This window comes from Calidris pugnax, unplaced genomic scaffold, assembly GCF_001431845.1.
Source record: "Calidris pugnax isolate Ruff unplaced genomic scaffold, ASM143184v1 scaffold28, whole genome shotgun sequence".
Taxonomy (NCBI): domain Eukaryota; kingdom Metazoa; phylum Chordata; class Aves; order Charadriiformes; family Scolopacidae; genus Calidris; species Calidris pugnax.
The window spans coordinates 1,524,432-1,535,074 of NW_015090842.1; the positions used below are offsets into that span (position 1 = coordinate 1,524,432).

At 46.4% G+C, this 10,643-nt stretch overlaps 1 protein-coding gene across 1 annotated transcript in view; it reads right to left on the reverse strand.

Moving 5' to 3' along the window:
• Window positions 1-1,858: 1,858 nt before the first annotated feature.
• CMTM3 (CKLF-like MARVEL transmembrane domain containing 3) overlaps window positions 1,859-10,643 on the reverse strand; it is a 9,128-nt gene continuing 343 nt past the window's right edge. The window contains exons 2-5 of the mRNA XM_014942106.1: window positions 6,394-6,549; window positions 5,168-5,263; window positions 4,237-4,354; window positions 1,859-2,571 (exon numbers count right to left, since the gene is read on the reverse strand). Coding sequence (XP_014797592.1) covers window positions 2,543-2,571; window positions 4,237-4,354; window positions 5,168-5,263; window positions 6,394-6,549 — 399 coding nt within the window. The 3' untranslated portion in view covers window positions 1,859-2,542. The remainder of the gene's footprint in view (window positions 2,572-4,236; window positions 4,355-5,167; window positions 5,264-6,393; window positions 6,550-10,643) is intronic.

Here is a 10,643-nt window from a genome sequence, read left to right on the forward strand (position 1 = left end):
TACTGAAATGATACCCGTAAAATAAAGAAGGGTATTTTATTTCAATCATGGTAACGGATCTTTTTAAATAAAAGGATGGACTCTTACATGAATGCTTGACCCTGGGAGCAAACTGCTTAGAAATAAATTAAATCATCAAATATTTGAATGCTAATAACAAAATTCTCTGGACAGGCTAGTGTAGTCCTGAAGCAACTAAAGACCAATTTTGTTTGCCTCTTCTGTTGCTTTTTAGAAGTATTCCAATGTAAAAAAATACTACCAGAAAGCAGCTTTTTTGGTTATAACATGCCTGTGAAGGGTAAACCCCAAGGGGATGGTTGTTTATGACGCTGTTAGTTGCTGGGTAAGAGCACTGCTCTCCCACGTCTCCTAGTGATGCTAGAACTCATTCTTGGTTAAATTATTTCATGGTTTTGTGCTAAAGATGTAGTTTCTCCTTGCAGGACATGTAAGTGTGAGCGATGATTCGTCTCCAGTGGTGGCTTTGTGCTGTTGTCACCTCCCCAGCACACGGTGTCCTTCCTGATGGGGCTCCCTGAAACACCGCTGCTCTCGTGGGTCGGGGGACAAGGCAGTAAAACCAGGGGTTACAATAAGACAAGAGTCCCAACACTTCTATTAAAAGAGGTTTAATCCAGCATGGTTTCTAAATATTCACCATGTACTAGTTTCCAGCTGTGACACATGCAGTACATTTTTTTTTTAATTAAAAAAAAGAGAAATACAAAACAATTGAATATAAAAACGAGCCCAGGTCCCCTGACTTCACAGTGTGTGCCAGTAAAATACGACAACAAAAAAGAAAGAAACGTGGAATTTCATAGCGGAAAAAGTCCGAAGAGCCCTTTTCTCGTAAAAGCAAAGATTATTTGTCACATTTGGAAGCAACCCTTTGTTTTGCTTTTATTCCTTCAGTGGTGTGGGACCGGGAGATGCAGGAGCTGCCTGTCACAGCTCGGGACCCGGCCCCTGCCCGCTGCGGGGCACCGCGTTCCTGCCCCTTGGCAGCCGGCTGCTAGCGGGGAACTGGCACCCGGGCTGGGATTCCCTTCCAAAGGAAATCTGCCTTCATTGTTCTACCCCTGTTTTTAATTTACTCTGTTAGTACCATCTGCTCTCCTTTCAATTACTTTTCGGTGAGGCCACCTGTTCTGGTACTGTATTAATTTTTTGTTGTTGTTGTTAAATGTATACAGGTTTATGTGAAATCGACCTCTCTGATGCCATATATAAGGAACGCACTGTGTTTTTTCTGTGCAGTATGTGCTTATAGGTGGACACAGATATTCCAAGGTAGGTTGTGCTACCCATGAAAGCACCTTCTTGGAAATTGAGAAGGCTTTCCCCCCACAAGATAAATCATGTCCTTCCAGGGGGAAAAAAAACCCAACCAAAACCAACACATCCCTTCCAAAATAAAGGCTCTGGGAAAATGAATTTCATTGCAGACATCCTTTAGTTTGGAGGTGTTTCTTCTGCCTTTTCACCACGGGAAGGGTGTATTGCCCTCCCGGGACCCATCTGTCCGGAGTTTTACAGAAACAGTTGTCTGTTTTGTGAACCCAGCAGAGAAAGTCCAGCTCTACTTGGAATCATGGACTGGTTCAGGTTGGAAAGGACCTTAAAGTTTCATCTCCTGGGAGGACCAGTGTTTGCAAGGCAGCGCAGGGGATCAGGCAGCGATCTCTTTGCAGGTTTCGACGGGCAGATGCTGGGTTGTTGGATGGCATTTGGCAAACCTTCCTCACCTGCGGGTGCAAACACGTAGGAGGGCTCCCATGGAAATACGTAGGAAGGGGGCCAGGAAGATGATGCCTCATCTGTTGTACCTCAGATCTGTGGTGAAATTGCCCCATCCAGGCAGCTTAAAAAAGTGATGATGCAATGTTTGATGAGCCAGCTGCCCCGGGGCACAATTATATTTGGAGGTTTGTTCTTGCTGCCCATTTCCAGTTGTTGGTTGTCCTTGTTGCAGACAGGCAGGAGATGGAGATGTGTTTGTTGAAACCAACATGTTGACTATAATCTATGCCTTCAGTGCTCCAGATAGTGGAATATTCAGAATTCAGATAAAGAAATATTGTTAGTTAATCAAGAAAAATAGAAATAAAATAGAGGCACTCTGAGCCTCTCTTCTTTGGTACAGCAAGAAGTATAAAAGCTATAAGTGTTAGAGATTTGGAATTAAGAAAGCATATTAAAAGCTCTGCTTATACGTTTAAAATACTGTGTTCCCGTTTACCCAGTACATTGTGGTGCTGAGTAAGGAGAGGCACTGGAGAACTGAGATGTGCTCTTTGGATACAGACCTCTCCGGCAGGTTGTAAAATCCGTAGTTGTGAAGGAATGTCTAATGGCACCAGGAATTGTCTCCTTTCCCTCATCACTGCCCTGCCTGTGCTTTGGTGGTTCCATGAAAGGTGCGGTGGGAAGAGGATGCCAGGGCTGGACAAAGGGAGATGTTTCAATTGGCAGTCCACCCAGCAAGGAGAAAAGTGGTCCATTGTCTTCCCTTCGTGCTTGGTTGGCTTCTGGTTCTTCAGTCCTCGTCGGAATCGGAGTCCTCGTCTGGAATTGAAAACAAGGAAGAACAGGGAAAATGAAAACCCGCAATCTCCGCGTGGGTTTTAGCTCTTGCTGGGAGAGGTAACGCTGCTCTTCAGCCGGGGTCTGCTTCCAGGGATATTCAGGAAAAGGCTTGTAAAAGGATGGCTCTTACTGATGGGATGGAGCTTTAAATGGCATTCCAAAGGACTTGAGCAAGGCTGCTGAGACCTGCTCTTGGACCACTACAAGGTGGATAATGGCTCAGATGAAAGAATTTGCAGGTATTATCGTTAGGGTGACCACCAAGAGGAAGCCTGCTGCTTCCTCTGCTAGAATATTGCTGCTCCCTGCGGGTCACGGTTACGCGTGTCAGAGCCAGAAGCTGTAAGATGTTAAGAAATCCCAGTAGGGGTACAGCTTGCCCAAGCAGCTTGTGGGCAAGCAAGGGATTTCTGGCCTCGGCTGGCGAGAGCTACAGCAGGACCAGGGGGCTGGGTGCAGGAAGAACAGCTCTGTGGGGCAGGGCCCTTCTGGAACGGTCAAATCATCCACACAAAACTGCATGGCTGAGTATTCGTAAGTTTTTATATTTCTCTCTCCATCTCCAGGGAAAATAGATCTAATTTTTAGCCTAATTTTGTACCCTTGTCACCTGATCTTCTTCTGAGGTCAGTTCAGTTTGTGGACATAAACAGTTTTTAGCCTAACAGTCTGTTTCCTGTGATCTGCTTCCTTATTTCTTCTTGTCCTTGTCTCTGTTTCTGACCTAAAGCTTGCAAAACATTTTAACAGTCCACTAAAATACCTAGAAAAGACTGTCAGTGTTACTACATGCCTTCTAGGATTCTGTACGCGTGTCTTGGCTGTTTGTTTTTGAGGGTTTTGTAGGTTTGGGGTTTGTGTGGGGTGGTGTTTTGGGGGATTTTTTGTTTGTTTTGAAGCGTGGAGCAAACTTTCTCATCTGTATGGGTGCAGTGAGGAGTCTCGTGGGGGCCTGATGCCTGATTTATGTGGGGTGCTGCAAAACAGCAACCTGGGTCCTGCCCTGGCTTGAAATGGGTTTGAATTCCCAACAGCAGGTCCCTCTCGTTATCCTTGTCTGTGTGGATCTGTCTGGTTTGAGGCAGGCTGAACCTCCTGTACTAGAAAGAGATTTGATAACATTCTGGTTAATTTTATGCAGCGTGGCCCTTGGATTTCAAGGCCATTTGCTCACAGATGGTCAAAGCTCGACTCTGAATGAGAGGTCACGATAAAGAGAAGATAATGAGATGATAAAGAGAAAAGTGCTATTGGACATAAGAGACTGTGGGCTAATGGATGTTAATAATTAAGTTATCAAAAAAAAAAAGGTAGATGTTTATGATGGGAGGAAGAAAGTCTGTGCTGCATAGTGATTTCTATGATTGGTTTTGGGGCCTTTCAGAGTTAGATGGCACAAAATTCTGAGAAACTTGACATTCCTGGCTGGCTAGTTATCTTAATGAATCACTGACATTCCAGTTATTGTATTTTAAGACTAAGTAGCTCCATAACTCAGCGTCGCTGTGGCAAACAAAACCAAGGGAGCCAAGAATAAAAACTGTTACTACTGAATGAGGGCTCTTGCTCCCCTGTGAAGGGTGAAATGGAGAAGAAAATCTCGTGTTACGTGCTCGTTTAAGCAAAACAGGGAATTTTACCCACCTTCTGACTTGCGCTCCTCAGGGGAATCTGGACTGCCTTGCTTGAGAAAAGTAACCAGCTCATTGAAGGTTATGTAGAAATCAATGGCGTACACTATCGTGGCTATAAATCCAAACACCTGAAATGGCAAAATAATACTCTTCTTAGTGACAGTTCATATCCATCAGTGAAAAAAACCACCACCAAATAAGCCTAGATGAGCAGCAGAGCGACAAGAAGGGGCTGGTTCTCAATCTGAGGAGCTCAGGTAAGTGCTACGTTGCCTTGTTCTGTGCCCAAACCGAGTGACAAAGTGTAAAACAAGATCTTTGTCTGGAAATGGTGTGTGACTTGGGCTGGTTTGGTGGGAGTTGCTGGCTGACGCTACTGGGTGTTGTTCTTCCCTGTCTTTAAAAATTATGATGCAGATTTTATTTATGTTGCGTACATTATTGATGCTCGGGGTCAGGTTGCAGATGGAGAGGCTGTATTTTATTTCTGAACACAAATTGCTGAGGAGGAAGGCTCCCTCCTGGGCAGTCCCTCTACTGGAGGGTAAAATGACACTGCTCTTGTTTCAACCCATCCAAGTAAAATTAAGCAGTAGAGGCAGGAGGTTGAAATTATTTAATTTAGAGTGTCCTCAGTAGTTACAGGTTTGATTTCTTTTATTATTATTATTGTCTCCATTTAAGGATATTGATGTTCTTTGCAGGAACAGAGAGGTTTTTTAACCTGTACAGGTGGTGACAGTAAAAAGCAGAATAGGTGCATTCCCCAGGGAGTACAGATAACATTGAGCAGAGCTGTTAGGATGAAAAAAACTGTTAATTGATTAAAAATCTAGTTCTCAGTTAACTGAAGAAACTTCTGCTACTTGCAATGAGGTCGAAATGGAGTTCTCCATCTGCAGTTCCCTGGAATACCTACTGGGAAGCTCACGTCTACTCACCCCTCCTGCTTTAGATGCTCCGTCGCCGTATCTTGAGACGGCAGCAATTGAAATGGCAAAGTAAATAATGGCAGCAGTGACACACCGCAAGAAATCCTGTAAAATAAGCAGTGTGGCATTCCCAGATTAGTCATGGAATTCCAACATACAAACTCTTCTCCAAATGACCGTTAAAAACCACCCTCCTTCTTGTTGTAGCTGTGGAGCTGCCCGATGCTGGGGTGTGACTGCAGCCGCTGCTGGGCAGGGGATGAATTATTCATTTGGGAAATATTTTTACATAATAAACACACAAGTGCGTTTTTTTCTGTCTTAGTTTGGGAATCAGATGGGTGTAGAAATTGGGAAAAGGACAGAACTGAGATGACCATCTGAAAGCCACGCGCTGCCATAGCCACTGCTATTGTGTTACCCACCAGTGACCTTGCTAATGTTATTTTTATACATTGAGAGCTCTAATTCAAATCTTGCTGTGAAAAAAACAGCAAAAGAGAATCCAAATGGATTGGCATATTTTTTGTTGTTAAAGTACTCGTACTGCTAGACAAATGCTGCCTTTGCAGAGTATGTTTGAAGCAAGAGAGACATCCAGTGGCCACTGTGCAGGGAGGAGGATGAGCCAGGGGTTCCCTGCGTGGATGAGCATCTCCTGGGAGGAGCTGCAGGGCTTTCCCCTTCAAACTGTAGCTGTGGGATTGTTTGTGTGTGAGCATGGCTCTGCATCCCAGCAGCACCCACCTGGGAATTCTAAAACATCTTATTTAAGTATATCAATTAGGGTTGGACTAGATGATCTCCAGAGGTCCCTTCCAACCCTGTATCATTCTGTGCTATGCACTGCTATACAGCGTGCCTCAGTTTCCCCAGTTGTAAGGGTGGAAATGCGGGGTCTTCATACTAAGGAGAGCCCAGCTGTGGTCACAGTTACGTGGGCTGATGTTGCCTGCTTCTGAAGGTCCAGGCAGGAAGATCCGATTTGCCAGGAATTGGGCAGAAATTCTCTGCTTTAGTAAAACCATGCTTTGTGTCGGCACCAAGCAAGCTGTAGTATGTAGTATCGTGTAGAGTAAAGACCTTTGGGACCTTCTGAACGAGAGGCAAGGTGGAGATGTTTCTAACGAGGGCCTGTGGTTGTTAACAGTCTTCCTAAACTCCTGTGCAGTCCCTTTTGCTGGTGTCACACCGTGCAATTAAATGGGTGGGTTTATACTCCACGTGTCACTTACCGACAAAGGCCAGTAGAGTCCTTTGAACTTCTCGTTAAGCTTGAAGGTATAGGCAAAGAAAAGAAAGAGCGCCAGCAGAAACTCTAGGAGTGGTGCCATCATGAAAGAGGAAGCTAGAGATGCGATGTAGCAGATAAAGATGATAAATGACAGCACCTGCAGGAAAGGGAAAACACAAGTTATTCGCATGGAATACCAGAGCCTTGAGCAGCTTTGCAGCCTTATTCTCCCTGTCTGTCACTGCTGCTGGTGATGGAAGATCTTGCTTCCTACTTTTTTTTTTTTCTTTCTTTCTTTCTTTCCTTGAGCCAAATGAATGATCTTGTTCAGCATGGAATAAATCTAAAGTAATGGCATTTATGTCAACGCGTGTGAAATCGACTTTCCAGCGAGCTGGATGGATTTGCTCCTCTCCCAGTCAGTAATTTGCTTTGGATTGTAAACAGTTCTGACAACATAATTCTGAAAATAGAGTGAGGCATTGCCAAGCGAACAGAGCTTTAAGCTTCCAAGCGTGACAGTTCTCGTTTGAAATCCAAACCCTTGCTCAGATAGCCCAAAGTAACTCAGCGTTCATAATCTTCTTAGAGTTGAAAGCAAAAAAGGCTGCTCTTGATGGACAGAATAAAGCTGAGAATTAATTATTCTGCGATTTCTGGAAGTCTCTGCTGCTAGCTTTGCAGTGCAGACAGCTCTTTTGGAGAGTAATGGGAGAGAGAACTCCCACAGATGTGTTTTATCTCCATGATGTTTCCTAACTCTACAAAAGAATAAAAATGGCATTTATTTTCCCATTCAATTAAAGTACCTTTAGAATGTAGTTTATGGCTCAAAATAGAAAGTTTCTCAAGGGGAAAATAGCTAGAAAATGCATTTTCCCCTAAAGCAGAGAGTACCAAGGTGCTGTGCTACCCTTCTGGACCTTCAGCTGCTGTATTTGTGAAAGTGAGAGGGGAGAGAACCCTGAGGAATCCTCGTAAAATCATCAGATGAAGTGCTGGGGTTTTGCCTCACTAATTGTAGATTTGTGCATTTCTTTGCTGATACTATGTGTTCCTGGGAACCACCCATACCTCAAAAAAATATAAAATCATTATACTTGAAAGATAAGGCTCCTATAATTAATTATTAATTGCTCCTCTGAGTGGTCAGTCAACCCCCAAATACACGTATCAAAAGAGCCCATTTAGGTTTAGGGGGCAACTAAGCAGTTCAATCCTGGTGAAATAATTTCTTAATTGAATTAATTAACAAGCCTTTATAATAAACCTGTTTTTTGGGGGGAATCAGTTTTTGACCAGGACGTTAATAACTGGAGTATACTGTTTTGATCCATTAGGACTGGGTGGTGAAGTTTGAGAGGATGTGATATTTTTAGTAAGATACTATATTTATCTTAAAATGCCTATGCATTGTTCTCGCTTCATCGGGTTGTGAGAAACCGATCTGGTGTCCTATGGAGAGCTCACTGCTGCATCAAGAGAAAAAACTTAACCTGGCAGATAAAGAAGAGTGTTTGGGAAGTGGAGGAGTGAGTCAGCGGGAATACATGGGACCAGGGGAGAGAGCAAAGCTTGTCCATGTAGTTACTGCTGCTCTGGGGCTGTGTACCTATCCCAGGTGGAATAAAAAATTAATAAGGTGGAAGATCAAAAGGGAAAGGAGAGTGAGGGGGTGGACTTCCTTCTCTGAATAACATTTGAGATTATAATTAAGCTTCTAGCATTAATCAGCTTCATCACCCGCATAACTTGTTTTGGAGGATGCAGCAGAAAGCCCAGACCTGGTCGCCCACGGCGCGGTTTATGTGCCGACAGGAGAATTACACCAGGATGTTGTAAAGAGTCATTTCATGTGAAAAAGTGTGAAATGTTGGTTTTAAAAAGGGGGTTTAGCAGAACCTTCAGTCTGAGCAACGCACTCCCTGCCAGCAGCACAGCAGGAGAAGGTGTGGATGTAGTACTTGTCCTCTTTTACACAGTCGGAGTGGGTCCACTGTCATTTGTGACAGCTCAACCCATCATTTGCCCCTTCTCCCGGGTGAAACAAGCTTTTTCAGCGTGGTTAATTCCCCGGAGAGCACACCAGCACAGCCCTGGGCTGCAGGAACCATCCCAGGCACCTCCTCTTCCCTTTCTGCCCGGGACCCGAAAGGAGAAGCAGAGCCATCTGCCCCGAGGAGATGTGTGTGCACCCTCCTGCCTCGCTTCCTCGCTGATGCGTTTTTCAGTCCGTGCTGGTTTGCTCTTCAAGTGTTGAAGAAAAAACACCCCGAGATGGCGTTTCCTGTAGCTGAGCAGAGCAGCTCTGACCCGCCGGCGGAGATGCTGGCTCTTTGCAGGAGGTTAAAGATGGAGAAATCAAGCACTTTTCTCCTGACTTGCTGAATAATAACGCGACAGAGACATTTGGCAACAATAATGAGAGCCCCGTTTGGTGTCTGAGCGAAAGACGCCCTTTGAAATCTGCACCCCATGAATATTATTTACCCACCTTTATGCAGAACCCAACCCCGCGTCTTCCTCAAAGAGGGAAAAATCAAGCATTCAAGACAAGAAATAGAAAGCTAAAGATGAAACACGGATTTTAACGATGATGGATTTGACTTGGACTAGTCTTCACTTATTTGGCACCGCATTTCTCTAATTGTACCCGGCCTGGGTTGATGCTGTGTTGTCTCCCAGGCATTTCTGGTGGCAAAGCTGAGACAACGGGAGAGAAACTGCTGCTGCCTCCCCTCTGCCAAGAGGAGACCCCTCCTGGAATCGCCCCCTGTGCCCGTGGGGCGGCCGGGGGGCACCCAGGAACCTGGGGCAGAGGGATGTGGAGCTGCTCTCCGCCAGCCGAGCCCTCGCAAAGGATAAATCCCTCTTTTGTCAAGACGGAGCAGTTTTTATTACTCCAAGGAGGGATGAGCAGTACTTCTCTATGACAACAAAAGGGTGAGTCTGATCCCGTGACCAAAACAGTATTCCTCAAAGATGTCATCATTCGGAGATGTTGAAAAGCCAGGCTCTCCCAAAGTCATCAATTATGGGCTTGTATAGGAAATTCCAGTGTACGTTATGGTATAACAAAAACACGTGCCAAAGGAGCAACGTTAGTTGGGCTTTGGCATCTTCTAAATGCGTGGTTTTGTCTTCTCCATGAGTGCTGGGGGTTTCCTGGCAGTTTTACAGCATTTTTGGTGGAGCTGAGGCAGCCCGTGGCCCGAGGCCCACGCTCCCCACCGCAGCAGTGTCCTCATCTCCCCAGGGAATGGTTTTCCCCCTCAAAGCCAGCCCGGCCGTTCCTTCCCTTTCTCCTGTGGAACGTCCCTGTTTCCCTCTCTGAGCTGTCACTGGGGACACCCAGAGCCATGGTACACACCTCCAGAGCCATGGTACACACCTCCAGACACCTCCAGAGCCATGGTACCCACCTCCACAGCACTCCACAGACTTGGGCTGTCCTGATATTTGACTGCCTGCCATCAAAACTCCAGCTAAAATTACAGAGAGCTTGGGGTGTTCAAACTTGGCCTTCAAATTTCTCGTTATCTCTAGTATAAATGATGCTGAAAGTCTGACTTTGATTACCTACCTGACTTCCTCTTCAAATTGAACTTTGGATTGTGCAATGCCATGGGGTAAGCTTTCCCTTTCCCCACCCAGTGGGCGCTGCTTCATCTCCTGGGCCTTATTTAAGCACAATTAAATACCAGAAAATGTCCCCCCCAAACTCGGCAGCCTGTAGCCACCCCCAGCCCTGGATCATACCCCACAGCATCAATTAACGAGCCCCATCTTTCCCCACACCCTGGGGCCGAGGGGTTCATGCTGCAAAGGGGGTAAAACCAAATCACAGCCGTTGTTAACTGAAAAAGGCGGTTTCTGCGAAAGAGGAGGGGGGGCGGGCACTGGAGGCTTCACCGGAGGAGGATCGCGGTTCGGCCCCACCACAGCTCACGGTGGGGTGCTCCCGGCCCCCCCAGCTCCCACCCCCAGCGACCGGGATCGGGGAGACCCTTCCCTCGCCCCGGGAAGGGGGAACCGGCCCCGGACGGGGAGGGGGGATGCCCGGAGCCCCCGGGACGGGGCCGGGGAGGGCTGCGGTCCCCCAAAACCCTGCGAGCCCCCCCCTTCCCACCCCAAGGCCTTACGGAGGGAGCGGGGGGCGCTGCCTTCCCGGTACCGGTGTGATTTCTGGGACTCGGTTATCTGCCCTCCCATCGCTCCCCCGGGGGGGGGGGGGGTTTTGGGGGTTATTCC